General features: G+C 36.6%; 1 protein-coding gene across 1 annotated transcript in view; it reads right to left on the reverse strand.

The window, feature by feature from the left end:
- Positions 1 to 2,814: 2,814 nt before the first annotated feature.
- The window catches only part of TUSC3 (tumor suppressor candidate 3), an 85,191-nt gene continuing 71,426 nt past the window's right edge, over positions 2,815 to 16,579 (reverse strand). Inside the window, exons 8-10 of the mRNA XM_010161015.1 lie at positions 12,726 to 12,800; positions 10,234 to 10,324; positions 2,815 to 3,102 (exon numbers count right to left, since the gene is read on the reverse strand). Coding sequence (XP_010159317.1) covers positions 3,087 to 3,102; positions 10,234 to 10,324; positions 12,726 to 12,800 — 182 coding nt within the window. The 3' untranslated portion in view covers positions 2,815 to 3,086. The remainder of the gene's footprint in view (positions 3,103 to 10,233; positions 10,325 to 12,725; positions 12,801 to 16,579) is intronic.

Consider the following 16,579-nt stretch of genomic DNA (forward strand, 5'->3'; position numbering starts at 1 on the left):
TCTTATGGAACTGTGACCATGAGTTTTCTGACTGTATTCTGAGCTTGCTGATGTTACCTAGCTCCACAACCTCCTGTGGCAAAGAGTTTGAAAAACTAGTAAGGATGCACTTCCTTTTAAATAAGCTGCACGTTGGTTTGTAAGATTTGGTGAATGTTCTGTATTCAGCTTATCTGACGCGTTTATAAACTTGTAAGGCACTTCTCATTTTTTTATTTTCCAGGTGAAAAATTCCAGTCTTCTCAATGTCACTTCATAAGGAAGGACTCTATCTCCCTGGTCAATTCCCTGTGCCTTTTGCTGTACCCTGAACTACCCTGTGTCTTTGAGATGTGTAGATCAGAACTACATGCAGCACTCACTCGACAGGAGTGCACAGAGACTTTGTGTGCTTGCAGTGTTGTCCTCTGTCCTCTTACCCACACCCCCACTGATGACACCAAACATCTCTTTGGCTGCCAGTGCACACGGACAATCCTGTTAAAATCTGTTCAGTTATGACTTTCCTGTCTCTTTCCTGACTTGTAGCTGAATAAGGCATGATTTTTCTCTAGATTCATTGATGCTCATCTGCCAACTTTTTACCCATTCATTGAGTTCTGTGGACTTTTCTGCCCATTAGCACAGCATCATATGAGCTTAACTACAATGCAGGTTGTACTGCACGTTCCCTTTTACAGGTCACTGATACATTCAAGTGGTCCTAGCACCAGTCTTTGGGAAGGTCCCATTGCTGACTTTTCTGTCATGAGAAGGGACCATTAAGCCCTATCCTTTCTTTGCTTGGTATCTTTTAATTGGTTTTCTAGTCATGAATAGGACATCTCTCCCAATTCCAGATTAGGTTCTTTAATAAAGCCTTGCCAAAGGATTTTTATCCAGGTGCTTTTCTGACACTATTTTAGCATTCTTCAAGGTTTCTGAACATCAGTTCTCCTTTATACAAGCCCTACACCTTTCTCAGCTGACTATATTTATCCTTGCTCTCAGTAAACTTACTCTTTATTGCAGACTCAACCACCTTATCAGGATGGGAAATTGTTCAATGGCCTGTAGCTCAGTCTTCCATTGAAGATGGAAGATGACAGCTGTGTTGCCAATCTGCCAGTCCCCTGACCCAGAGGCCACCTATAATGATAGGTGAAGGAACCTTGCTCAGCAGCTCTGCAAGCTCACATCTGATTTCCTTCAGAACTATTTGATAAACGCCATTTGGTCCTGAAATCTTACCAGCATCTAGATTATCTAAAGCAATTACACAGAAGGTGCTAGACCACGTTGATATAGGTCTTTTGGCCTAGCTGCTACAGAGAATTTATTTGGCTTCTCTGTCACAGTCTTTATCAGAGGGTGCCCCTTCATAAACCTTTGTCATCAGCTCTCTCATTAGTTCCTTCCTGATTGCTACTGTCGTCTTGATCAGGGGTCAGTACCACAGTTCTATTTCGTTTTTAGAATTCGATTTTCTTTATTTTTAATTAGGTTGGTACCAACTTCCCACCACGGACACCAACTGCCCTGCTACTTTTTTTCCTGTAAGATGTCCATGCTGCTGCACTCTACACGATCTTTCACACATGGTGCTACTTTGTCACCCGCATACCCTGCTGTGCCATTCTTAACAGCTGAAGCCCCTCCGAAAAGGCTGCAACCCCCTCCACAGTCCATATCAGTCTGGGAACCAGGTGTTTTGAGTTCTTTAGTTTTTGCCCAGCTACTATTTTAAATGCTGCTCTACAACCTTGCAGCATTTCCACACCAGCAGTCTTGCTCTGGTTTTGTGCAAGATACAGCCTGTAATTCGTGTTTTTTTCTTGTCCTAAAACATTTCCCAGTTCTTAATATACCAGCATTTTTCTGGAGAAAGAAAAGGTAGAGCATTAGATGAAGTGAGTTTTTTAAAGTCCAGTCAATCTTATCTTCACATTTAGAGGCATTCCTATATCATGAATAAAGACATTTCAACTTCATTTCACTCCTGGAATGCTAGTGACAGTGAACTGGTACTTGGAAAAGGACCAGTAGAGAGGAAAAGCAGCAGGACTGAGTAGAGTATCATGTGATTCTTCTTGTTTTGTGAGCCACAAGAAATACACTATGTAGGCATATGCAAAGATTTACGAGCAACTCGTATAATATGAGATTTGAGCCACTAGAAAAATGGCATTTTTAAAAGGCGTTACAAATTCCTACACAGGCTTTTCACAAAGCTGGGTGAACACAGAAAACTGGCAACTGCTGTAACTCCTGTTCCAATAGACTCATCTGTATTGCTTTATAAACATCATTCAGGATAATACATTCCTTCTGCTGCTGCTTAAGAACAAAAGCATGCTGTGGCTTAAAAAATATTGTTGCCCTCCATCCTCCCATTTTGCTGCCACTTAAAAGGATCTGAATTATCTAAGCCTTCTTGCCTTCAAGATGCTACAAACCATTTTGAATTGCATGCTTTGGCATGAACACGAGATGAACTGGCAATGTACGTACTCTGAATGCTGCTGAGCCAGGAAAAGAAGAAATCCCGGCTGAAAATATGTAGAATATAATTCTATATTAGTGGCACAAGGTGTCTGAGGTGATGAGAGAATGAATATACTTATAGCGTTTCAAAGCAAAGCAATGGCAAGATGCATGTGTCAATAAGTTGTAGTTTCCACCATGGTGTTTCTCTTAACAGTAGTTGAAGAACCAATGATATTTTGTTCAGTTCTAAAACACATCTCAAAACCTTGTAACAAACTCCAAATGAAAAATCTTGGAAATACCCTTTGGATTCATGTACTAAAGTTAATGAGGAAGCCTTGAACAGAAGCCCATTATAATGACATTTATTAAAATTCTTGACCAGACTGTATTCATAACTTTTTAGCACTTCCCAATGAGATGTTTACTGTATGTTTCTATAAATTACGCATTCATTGCATAAAACTGCATTCATTTCTCTATCAGCATACTATATAAATTATCACAAAACCAAATGAACCAACAAAAGATTCTTGAGTACATGTAACATTGGTGGGCAGATAATATCAGTTACAGCCTTATCTTCGTGGTAAGCAGCTCTAAATGAATCCCTCTTGAACTCATTTAATTAAGAAGCTGAAAAGAAAGAAAACATGATTAAATGCTGAAAAATGCATACAAAACATAGCATCACAATTATTTGAAAAGAATAAACACAGACTTCAAACATTCATTTGAAAAGCCATTTGACATTTGTGTAAAAATCTCTTAAGTTTTTATATCCCATTTAGTAATCACTAAGCAAAGCATGAAAGTTATCAAACTGGAGTGCCTGAAACTTAAATTTGTCTATTTAAAAAAAATAAAAAGGTAAAATGCACTTCAAACATCTGTTCTCTTTAATCAAGTTCTGCATCTGCTCTGGTGAGAACTACCTCTCCTAGGAGACGTTTCAGATTTATTGAAAACATTCTTCTTTTACTGTTGAAGTGGCTCCAGAGTAGGGAGGGTATAAAGGACTTGCACTCTGTAGGGCTGCAGGCTCTTAAATTCTTAATATTGTAATAGATTAAGAAGTTCCAGATGACATCACTGTTTCTTAGCCTCTGGAACAAAACTTTGTTTTTAAGAAGTAGATATATATTGTGTGTTATACCTTCCTAAGTACTTTACCAAAGAATAGTTATCTCATAAATTGGGAAATGGGAACACAGAAAGACTTGTGCATGACTGTAGTCAGTTAACCGTAGAAACACAAAAGCTATGAACTACTGAATGGAAGGGTTTCTCCAGTGCCTCCAGCTTTGCATGAAAAATCTTTCATCCCGTTACAGACATGTAGTGTTCTCTAGCACGCACATGTAGCAATTTGATCGGTTTTCCATGCATGGTATAATTAATTATTCATTACAAAATGTAAATAGAAGTGCCGTAAGCTTAAAAGACTGTACCAGTATAAAGATGTTCCCTGCTACAAAAAGTTGACAAGCTCATTAAGCAAGACATACCAACCAAGACAAAACTGATGGCAACTGCCTGAGTGCTGGAGGGTGAAGCACCTGAAAGGGAAAAGCTAGCAAGCACAACTCATGAAGAGATGCATTGTAGGGTGCCGAGGGGAGAAGTAAGAGAATGCTGAGCACATGAGACTCAGGTCTAGGATAACTCAGGTCTAGGATAGATGTGTAAGGCCATGCACAGGAAAGGAACTGAGGGAAGAGAGAGGAAAACTGGTAGTGAGAAAGTCTGGGGGGAAGAGTGGGAAGATTACAATAATCAGGCGAGTAGCATCGTCAGGCTCAGGAGGGGTAAAAGACAATGATATAACTGTAAGGAAATACAAATATGGCAGTGTCACTTTGGCTAAATATGATACTTTCTGTCTACAAGGAAGCTGCATCTTTAACAGCTAAGAGACATGACAGAGAATACAGATAAGGTAAACACTGAAAGTTACATGGAAGCTATAAAACAAGCTGAAGAGGCTAGATACAGAAAGAAGGAAAAAGCCTAAAGCAGAAAACCACTAAAAGAAACAACACCATAAAAAAATCAAAAACTAGAGAGTAGCCAAAAAGAAGGTGGGGGGGTGGGGTGTGTGTGAGGGGTTTCTGCAAAATCTAAAATAACAAGTTCTACAATATCTGTTGGGGTAGGTCTGCAAAAAAAGAAAAAAAGTAACCATGTCCCCTTACGCAAAGCAGGGGAAAGAACAACTGGAAAGGCTGGCCAAACTGTGTCCTTCCAGACACAAACTAGCTGGAACTGGGTAGAATGGGTAGGAGCAAACAGTAAAATGTAAGACTTAGAGGGAAGCCACAAAAGCAAGGAGAGGTATGAATGTTGGTAATCCGAGAAGGAAGGTCCTACTCGCAGAAGAGCACACCAACTGTTTGCCCCAGTGAAGCAGCATACCCAGCTTAGGAGATCTGCTATGGGCCAGACACCTGGAATTCAGATCTCCCATTATTTAAAGGACTAGAACCAGCACTAAACACGGACACTTCACAGAGGGAGGGGTGCACAGGTCTGTGATATTCATGAATTCAGTGTGCTGCTCGATGGTTTAGATGAACAGAGGAGACTCAGCTGTTTTGCCTTCCACATCGACGGGCAGCTTCTCTGCTGAAGAATGTGGTGTCTAGCCACGCTGAGAGAAGGAGCACTGAAAATGCTAAATGTAAGATGTTTTGTTTTGACAACTGTGTGTTCCCATTCCCCTGTCTTTGAAATTATCCTGACTGCTGCCGTTTTGAAGGAAGTATCCTGTTTTGCTGAGCACCACAGACCTGAATGTGAATCTTGGTGTTTACCGTAAGTAGATTTACCCATTCGTAAACTTTAGATGAATTGATTTAATTACGCATTAAATCAACATGGAACATCTGAACAGTTGTCAGTAGCGCTCACATTTATTAATAAATTTAATTTTATATGTCTGCAAATATTATTTGTACTACTTACTAATATTTTCCCAGTACACTTCCAAGAAATAACTATTCCACTTTATTCACTTGCATTTAATTTCAACTGTTCAATGTTATACAGGATTTCTTTACTGAAACTAATTTAATTACAATGAGGGTAGACATTTCTTATACGGTGTATATAGTGAATGCGAGGAATTCTCAAGCTCTGGGGCATTTTGCAATTTGTCTGTTCGTGTTGCACTGACTGTTTTTCTCTAAGCAATGAATGAATACTTCATGTCTGATTTAACGTTTATGTTTTTTTGATGAAAATAAGGCATCTTTTATTTATCAGGCTTTCTTGCAGGTTTCTCTCCTAGTCAATACAGTATTTTCCATTCCACCAATACACAGTTCAGAAGGCAGATTATTTTTTATGGTTTGAGTAAAAACTCTTTACATTACTCTTCAACAATTCCCAAATACAATGGCTATAAAGGATAATCTGATAACAAAACACTTAATTGCAGGCACCAAAAAATTCTTTTAAAAGCTACTTAATGAAAACTTATATGAAAACTTTGAATTTTCATGTGTGCAGATCATGTAAATTCAGATTAAAACAACAGAAAATGACAAAATGTAGACTTGAAAGGGCAATTAGAATTGTCAACAATAATGAACTCTGTTAAAAGTTTCATCCAGAAAACAGAGCAGAAAAGACAACACAGGGCCGTTAAGTTTCAGCCAACAAAAAATGATTGAGAAACTTTTACCAGCATCAGTAAACTGTGCACTTTTGTCGGTCCTCTTGAAGAAACCAGTGTTACAAATATTTACATTCCCAGTAATACAATACTGTGCTAGTGTACTGATGTCTTATGTTTTGTACTTACCATCCTTCCTCATTCTTTTTAATACTCTGTGTGCTTTTTGGACTGAAACTGCCTAAAGTGAGGTTTCCAGAGAGCCCTCAAAGCTCTTGCCTGACTAACAAAGCTAACTCAGAGTACATGCTTTTGGCTTATAGTTAAGAATAATTTCTCTGGCATTCCCAGAGTTAGTGTATTAGTTGACAGATAAAATTCTGTGTTGATATAATGAAATTTTGTTACTCAATCACTGTCTGATACTTAATGTATCACTTATTCACTTTAAATATTGGGATGAGAAGGCTTCCAAAAAAGATTCTCTTGGATATATCAGCATTCCTGTCTTATCCAGAAACATTATAAAGGGGAGAATGTTCAACAGTATAAAATAAAATTATTGCATTGCCTTTCACCAGTTAATGACAGCAATTAAAATGAAAGTTTTAGCAAAATGAAAGATTTAATCCAGTTCCCATAAAAATGTGGATTAGCACAGGCATGAAAAAGCCCTGCCATGGTAAAAAAGGCTCTAGCAGAGAGATTTGTTACATGCTAACTCATCCACCCTGACTGCATTAACTCAGTAAATAACCTCCACAGTGACCTCTATTTTGCGTCCCCTCTCCCATTCCAACACTTTATTGTATGAGGGTATTTTACCAACATAGTAATTAAACCATTTTTCTCCCAAACCTAGCCTTCAAGAAGAAAATTCTGTGGAAAATAAAATCAAAAACTTAATTGGAAAATGTCTGAAGTGGATGAAAAAAATGTAAGGAAAATGTTACTCTCTTCCTACACACATGTCCTCTAAAAAGTACACTTACAGACCTGTGCTCTTACTAGAACTCCTCTGGACATTCTTCTATTTGTTACAGAAATTAACAATGACAATGGCATTACCAGGGTCAAAGAAATAACAGCATTCCCAGGACTTGCATTTATGCACATTAGAAAGAGAAATAACAGTCTCTCTCCAGTTTTTGACTCCTCCTTTATGTTTATCCAACTCTGGTTTGATTTATCTTCACTACATGGAGGTCACCAGAGAGAAAGAAGATGCATAGCAGGTTGTGTTACTGTTTCACTTCTCATCGATACATGATGCTTCCAAGAGGACTTAATTGGTTGTTCAGTGCCAGCGAACAGAAATAATTTATTGTATTTGACTTCTTTGTTTTGTTTTGTTTAAGTAGGAGAGTGAAGTTGATGCTGGAGATCATGCATATAGCATTAAACCAGTTTTGGTTTTCTTTCACTGTTGCTTTAGGCATGCCAACACAAACATTTTTTCTTTTTTCTAACAGATCATTAGTATGCATTGTTGTTACTACTGTTCAGGGCAAAGCTTTACTAGCCTGAGGACAATTTATCACCTAAAGACTGCAAGTTTCAAGGTGAAATCTACAACCAGTGAAAGTAAAAAGACAGATATGTTTCACATCTTAAGATATATTTACACTGGGATCAATTGATGAGACATGAAACTCCTTGGAAGAGTCTAAGGGATTCAGACGAAAAGATTAATGTCTATCAGCATATATGACTGAAGTTAAAGTGCAGGATATTAAATTAAAGGGAGAAGAGAAAAAAAGTTTATATACTTGGTCCTCCTTAGTGTTTTGCAAGTTCACTTCATTGAAATTCGTAAGAACAGAGGCCTCTCTTAAGAAACACTATGGGCACTGTCATGAAGATGACTTGGTTGAGATCACTGAAGTGCCAAAGAATCAATAGTATGTTTATTTAAAATAATGCAACACAAATGGGGTCAGAGCTACCCAAGAGACCAACAGAAACCTGGAAGATTTAACACTGAAAGGGACCAGATCACTAAATTACACATGTGGGAAACTAGCAAATGTAATTTGATAATAGCAAAGCAAAAGGATCAGTTCTAGTGATGGTTCCCCATAATTCCACAATGAGCAAGGATTTAAGACTGAATGAATAATTTATTCCCATGAAAACATGAAGAATCTAGGGCAGTCCAAGTAAGCCTGTAAGACCTTGCTTAATTCTGCAGTAGCAGTAACATAAAAAAAAACACCAAAGAAAACTGTGTAACACTTAGCTAGCTATTAAATGTTTTTCATGTACTTGTACATCCACAGGGTTCATTCTTTTATGAATTTACTTGATGGGTGTTACTGATTAGTAAGCTGCGATATTGAACCTACTTATCTCCTTAAGATAGAATTTGGTTTATGGATCTAATAATTCCTTCACAGTAACAACATGATGCAGCACTATCTCATTTTCACAGGATTGCGATGAATCATTCTTTTCAGCACTATCCTGGATTTTTTTTATTTCTTTCTTTACCAGCTTTAGCATACCAGCAGGTGCACTTCTTTTCCACATGCATTGCATATCAGATTAAATTTCTTGAAATTAAACTTTTAATGGAATTCAGAAGTTCTCTTTCTGTTCCTCTTCCCCTCCAGCCCTGATTCTTGATGTCCTTTATTCTTAGCTTGGATACTAACAGAGGAGTACAAAATCTCCACAGGGCTCCAACTTCTGCTAGAGACTCCAAAGAGAAGTTTTCTGATATTTCACTAAATACAGGTTGAATTGTGGGGGAAAAAATTAATAAAAAAATCCATCCCATCTAAGCAGATTAGCAAGAAAAGAAGGAAACCCCCTACTTACTTATATTAAGATTCTTAAAGCTTACAATACATGAGACTACAAGATTACAAGATATGTGGTAGACCTCAGCAATTAGGTCTGCAACAACATCAATGGTATTGTGTAAGCACACTGATGTTCACAAGGCACTGTGCAGCCTCAGACATCCCAGGTATCATACGGCAGTCAAAAAACCCGTGCCAACATTCACAAAAGCCATGCAAGGTATGGAAACTGGCACAGTCATACAGGCATGCTGTTCATAGGTGATAAGAACATTCCTAAGATGAAAGAACTAAAAATGAAACTAGTGCAACTGTCAGGTTTTGTTTAGCAGCTGTTAACTTGCACAGCAATGAACACAACAATAACAACTGTTTTTTCCTTTTCAGAAACTTGTTAGGAGAAGATGCAAGTAAGCTCAGAGCATGGGTTGACATTCTTTGGCAGTGTTTCTCAAGGGAACTTTTGAGCTGCAGATCAAGCTCATAATTCCTTCTCTTCTCTTAGGACTTAAGAACTTGATGGGAAGTAAGAATACCTCACACTTAGCAAAACTGGATCCTGTCTTTTGACCCATGTCAGTCAAGCTAGAAGGCAGTCTAGCTGAGAAAGGACGCTGAGACAGCACACAGAGTATTCCAGATGGCAAACCACTAACTCCATACTGACGGAATCTTGCAATATGATACTATTTGTCCCTTTACAGACCAATTCCCTTAGCAGAAATGAGTAAAAAGCAGGAGCACAGCTTCTCTGCATATCACAAAGGGAAGAGTTTCCTTGAGTATGAACTCAAGAACTCATTTTATTTACTATTTTCCTACTTTTTCTGCTTGTCAGAAAAAATATAACCATTTAATCGACATATTTATGAATAATATGTAGACACTGAATTGTACATATAATTAAGACAGACTTTAATCCTTTCTTTCCTCTCTAGTGTGGCTGAAAAAAGAAGTGGGTACTTTTAGTAATAAATCACAGCTTAGCAGTGTACACTGGCTTGGTGGTCTTGTCGTTTGTCTCATATACAGTTTGGTAAAGATACACAAACATCTGATAAATGTTTATAAACTCAAGCACATGTTTGTTTTGCATTCTTCATGGGACACTGAGTATGCCGCACGTCTGTGCTTAAACCCATTTAACAGGTCTGCATTTACAGTCACGTTAACAACATTAGCGTTCCAGAAGTTTTTGATTTGCTTGAATTAATCACCATTCTTCCTCCTTCTTCCAGTTCACATAGACTTTAGTGGTAAAAGTTAAAGATTGTTTACCTAAAAGCTTTTCTTAAATGCATACAAAGCTATTAAAACCTATAAAACGAGAATTTAATGAGAGATTACCTGTATGGGTAGCCATGGTATTTGGAACGAAATATCGACAACAGGAAGCTGAAGAAAAAGACCACCAGACCCAGGCCTACCAGACATATTACTGGAAAGAAAATAACATTGTTTAGTAGCACATAAAAGATTTAAAAATGGAATCTCTACAAAGAATATTATTTATGTCAATCATTTATGAAGAATTTTGACACAGTTAAATACAAAAATGTTACTGCCTTGACTACTGATGCCCACTATCTTCTGTCAGAATTTCAAACACATATGAATATAATATTTATGGTTATTAAGAAAAAATAACTTGTCATTGTAAATGTATTTTCAAGAAAAAAGAGCAGCAATTTGCACCTCAAATGCATGTGGATGCAAACACCTTACTGCTGATAATGGAGTTAATAACCTTGTAAATTATATGTATCAAGAAATGTAATTTCAGGTATTTGCTTGTTCCTTTCGGAAACCAAATTACATTTAGAAAATATCCCTTGACTAATGGAATGATGTTTTCTCTAGTCAACCATCTAAGGCTGAAGTAACAGCAAAGGTAGTTTAACTACTTCATCTAGTTCTCGGTGGCTAAAACATTTCACTATTGTAAGTTCCAAGGCTGGTAGGAAAATCACTTTTTACTCTTAACTTGCTAGCAATATAAATCTTTAAGTTTTGAAGATAAATAACAATGACCTTCTGATAGCATCCAGATGCAAGTGCTTGGGGCCTTTTTAGGCAAAGAATGAATTAGCAAAGTAAATGCGTAAATTAACAAATAAAATTTGGAGCACCAGCTGACACCCTGTGTAATAATAGCATAAAACCTCTTTGATCACGACAGCTCACTCAATTGCATATAAATAAATCTAAAAAAAAAGGGCAAGCTGATGCATATAATCGAAACGCAGCTCATCTGCATTAGACAATGTTTTGGTTCTAGTGAGCTATTTTGATTTTTTAAAGCTTCTCTTCTTCTACTATTCCTATTTTAGCCAAACCTCTGCTACTTAATTGCAATATTCATGCTTCAAAAAAACGTGCTGGCTTTGAGAGAAGGATGTACAACCACAAAGCCAGAGAAACAGTGACACATTTTTTCATTAAAATGGTCCATGTGGAACCTGACACACATCAATTGAAATATAAAACTTCTGCAGTTATTTTGAGAAAACTAGCCATGTACAAATCTTATAAACACACTTCATTATAGAGAAATCACCACTCACAAATATGATTTCAAAGCATGGATGAATAAATTGCGAAGCATGAACAGTGCAACGCAGGTACATGGAAAGCTTTCACATCATGGCCACAGCAGAAGAGTATTTGTACTGTAGCCCACTGTTATTTCACTGTGTTTATAGCGTGGAAGGCAAAACAGCTCAGTCTCTTCTCTTCATCTAAACCATCCAGCAGCACACATGACCCAGACGCCAATCATGACTTAAGATCATATTCCAATTAAACTCATAACACCCTCTCTTTTGACATCAGTATAAAAGCTAGATACTGTAAAAGAGATTCAGAATTAAATTATGCATCTACAGCTCATTGAAGGAGACCCTCAAATCACTACAGATTAGAGATCTCTAGCCAACATTCAACCAGGTATTATGAAGAATTCTAAAACGCTTTCATAGGAAATTGTTGGCCAGCCCCATCTGCAATACTGTGTATTACACAGAAGCAGCTGCAGAACTGATCTAGAAAGAAAGGGGAAGCAGTACAGAAAGCCTGACATCTTTCAAAGGTCTTTAACACCTTACATGAGAAGAAGAGTAAGTGGCAGGGGGTATGAAAAAATATATTACAAAAGGTGCATAGGCAAATGGGCAAATTTGTTTCAACCTATGTCATGCACAGTAAAAGTTTGTTTGACATAACAGTTAGGGAGTTTAAATATGGATAAAATACTTTCATATTGTGTGTTTATGTAATTCATTGCCAAAAAATCTTGCAAATATTCTGAAGGAGAACAACATTCAGAAAAACATAACACTTGCACTTCAGGCTAAGAATCTTTAGACACTACAGATTAGAGTATGTTCTGTACTACATCTACTGTTGGGCTTCCTCCTTCCTCTGGAGACATGATACTGGCAAAGCATACCAAGTAAAAGAATTTTCACACTCCTCTGGATGTTGTCATCTTAAATGCCTAAATTCATTTTGAAAGAGATGTTTTGAAACTCTTGTTCTTTATGTTGCCAACCTTCAATATAATTCAAGAGCCAAAAGCACTTATGCGGTACTATGCAGTGGAGATACTGTGTCAAGCTGTACCTTGGCTGAGTATGCTTAAAACATTTTTGTACTGTTACAACTTCATGTGAATACAATTTCAGCAAGAGAATTTTTATACTCTCCTGTTCTCCACCCCACAAAAGGTAAAAATTGGTTTAAGGTAGAGACCTTCTGAAAACTTAAACAGATATTAATTTGCAATTTCTCAATCTCTTCTAATGGTTTAAATATTGGCTTAGTTGTACTAAATAACTTACTTCTTCTTTTTCCAACATCCCCTTTGGAGGTAGCAGCTTCATTCAGGAGTACCATTCCCATAGTGATAGCAGCATCTATATTGCCATTGTCAAGGAAAACAGCAGTTGTGTGGATACTTCAGAAAGCCACAAAGGTACAGCTACAAACTAAAGCTTTCAAGTTCATAAAATGAAAGAAAATATTTATATAGAGAACTGCATATTGCAATCGATACTGTACCAATACACTCACCTGGGAAAATGTGTAGTAAGATTTTCCTTTGTGAATTCTAGATAAAAAAGGAAAGAAGGTTCAAAAGCTTCAAAGGACAACTGATCAAGAGGACACAAATTTTGGACAGTTATGGAAATAGCTATACCGCAATATCTTACAATATTCTGTATATTGGTAGTAAAAGATTTAAAAAAATGAAAACTATAATAACTAGAAAACATTCAGTGTTATTGCACACAATTCACTGGTTATTTGATGTGAACTGAAGCAGTTGGACTGCTTTATCTACCTCTGCTTTTAGATAAGACATTAGCTCCCTCTTTAGTGTCATACTGCTTAATAGTTTAGCAGAGAAACATCTCAGAGGCAAAATCCTCGGTCACTTTCAGTGGTTTATTGTCTCATTATAACTGTTACAAATGTGAACAAGCACATAATGATAAAACAATTCAACTAATTTAGCAAGATCTTAAACTATTCACTTAATTGTTTATTTGAAACTGTACAAACAAAAAAAGAACGGTTACTACTGTGCATAACATCTGTTCTGAAGAGGAGGCATGCCTGGATGCCATAGTGAAGCAGGAGGGCATCATGGGAGCCATATCACACAATTTCAGGAAATATGAACTTCACCAAAGTTAAATGATTCTTGAGTAAGCTTGTATTTTTAAGCATGCCTTACCTGGATGACTACAAACTTTAAAAAACTGATGTTTCTATTTATGTATACAGATAAATCATGGATGATACTTCAAACATGCTACATTCATGAACACTATCTGTATCCTATTATATTATACTTGCACTAACCCTATCAGTGTTCATATTAACATTTTTCATGTTAGAAATGTTAAAAATTAGACCAAAATACTCAAAGACATCTGAAATTTCAGTTATGCAATTTCAATTAAGCTGTACTTGAGCAATAGGATTTAGAAATGTCAATGCTAACATTACCACACTTCATCAGAGATTAGCAGACTGATTCAGGTTTGAGACTTTGACGCTTCATATACATAGAATGAGAAAAGTCAAATGAAGAATAACAGGTTTTAAAAAAGCAAACACCAGTGGTGAAAGGAGCCAGATGCCAAGAGACAAGGTCAAGGAAATAGAAGTTTTAACATCACTTCTTTGCTACAGACATCTACTTACAGTCCTAAATTAGACACTAATTAGAAACACACTAGTAGCCCAATTACTTTCTCAAACATGCACAAGGTATAAGGCATAGGGTTATTCTTAAGAATTCATGGTTATATTCAATTTTTCCAGAAGCTTATTACTGGACTTAACAAAATATAAAAAAAAAAAATAAATGCAAAACATTGTGAATAAAACCCGGACTTAACAAAATATAAAAAAAAAGAAATGCAAAACATTGTGAATAAAACCAACTGGAATCCAGAAGATTCCAGTTGCAAATTGGAAGGAAAAGCAAAAATTACGTTCTAAACATTTTGCCTGTTAAAATTCAGAATCAGGACCATAGAGACTGGAACCTGTGCTACTGCTATGCTTCAAGTAGGAAAAAGAATTAGATAGAATGCCATGAGAATCATTCAGTTCTCTACTTTGAAAAGTCACAAAAGCATAAAAAATAGTTAATGGAGGAAGCTGCAAAAAGAAGGGCTGAGAAAAAAAAAATTCCACATTTATTTCTACCCTATTAAGAAAAGGCCCTAATGTAGCACTAGTAACTTTATTTTACCAATCACTCACTTAGATTTATGGTAATGTTCTTGTTCCTAGTTTAACTGACTCATGGGAAAAACCTACCCCAATATGTGAGGGTAACTCACCAGATACCAGATCCTTTCAGGAAAGCTGTGCTTTTTGCAAAAGTTTTGGACTGCTTTGTAAATGGAATTTATTTGCTTGATTACCTCACGCACTATTGCACACAGTGTGGCCTTTTGCTATTTCCCTTACCTGGTTCCTTCTGACAAACAAACCAACTGACCAGTCACACACTAAAAAGCCATCTGGCAGACAACCATTCTGCAACTTAGTCCCATTTTCTTACCAGACCATGAGTTTAATTCATTTTTTCTAACATCAGAAATAACAGTCTCACAAAGTAACTGTTTGCTCTGCAACAAAGAATTTCAGATCTGTAACCAGATGAACTGTGCTGGTTTTTTTTCCTCTGTTTCGGAGTCTTACATCATTACTCCCAAAGCTTCCCTTGCATTGCCACTATTTTTGCTTCAGTTGTTGCTTTCTAACTTTAGTCATCATTGCTGAGCTTTCAGCCTCGCTGGTTGCCTTTTAGCTTCAACGGTATCAGCTTCATAACTTCCCAGTCTAACACGGAGCATGTCACTTGTCTCGGCTCTGTGATGCTGAAGTAAAAATTCAGTCTTACTGAGCTGTGATTTCAATGCAACAATTAGCTTTTTACCACCGAATATATAGCTTAAGTTGTTATTTTTTGCTCCTGTTTCTAACATCGTATGTCATGTCTTTACATTATTTTGATATTCTACAAAAGAAAGCAACACTCCTAGCTCTGAAAATAATCTTTTACAGTATCATATTTCTCTAGCAGTGCAGAATGTAAAATTTTAGCAAGTGGTTACTTGGATGGTTTTCCATCTGCAAAAACGAGAGAGCATCAGAATACCTACTTATTTTCTAATTCCTCTTTATCTCCCTCACTATGCAGTACAAAATTATTCTGAAAAGATGAGGGGAACACGGCACGCAGACAAACTATGGCTAGCAAATGTTTTAAATTCAGATGCTCATGTTTTCTGATAAATGTGTCCCTCTGTGGCATTTTTTTTTTTTTTCTGTGTAACTCCAGTTATATGTCTTCTCAAATTTGGAATGATTTCACTTTTACGTATTAAACTTCTGCTGCTGCTTTTCCCAGCTGGTACATGCTTTTCACAGAAATTGACAACATATACTGTTTAGTTAGTGATTTTCAAAAGGTTCTGAATGTTTTCATACATGAAAACCAGTTTTAAAGTAGGATGAAAAGGACAGTGATAATCGAAATTCCTAAGATTATTCAGAAAATGGTCAACAGTAACAGAGCATAATATTTAGTCCTGCAAAAATCAAGATGCCTGATCAGAAGTATTAAGAAAACCCCACAACACCAAACCCAACCCAACCCAACCCAAAATGGATTGGGGCAATAAACACCAGAATGACAGATACCCTACAAAATTAAAGTGATTATTAGTAAATTCTGGATACTTTTTATTAGCATACTTTAATAGAAAACTTAATCACTGTTAATTCTAGCCCAAAAGGAAGAAAACCTGGCAGTTCATAAATTAATGTGATATATATAATTTATATATTTACTTCACAATTTATTCCTAACTAGTAGTGAGTGCGAAATAAAAGGAGAGAAAAGAGGTTGACTTGGTTACTTTTATGAAAAAGTTTGGTGGTCTCATTCATATTCTGCTGGATTTCTGACAAGAGTACAAAATCCAGATTTAGCATAATGAAGAAACAACTACCTTTTAGTTTCAGATCATGCAGTTGCTTAATAATACATGAGCAAGAAAACCTAGAGAACAAAATATTCATCTACTCCATTCTGGTTCACTTTATCATACATGGAACAAAGTAAAGCATATATATTTTTTGTGAAGGGGCAATATGATCAGCAGGA

This window comes from Eurypyga helias, unplaced genomic scaffold, assembly GCF_000690775.1.
Source record: "Eurypyga helias isolate BGI_N326 unplaced genomic scaffold, ASM69077v1 scaffold71, whole genome shotgun sequence".
Lineage (NCBI taxonomy): Eukaryota > Metazoa > Chordata > Aves > Eurypygiformes > Eurypygidae > Eurypyga > Eurypyga helias.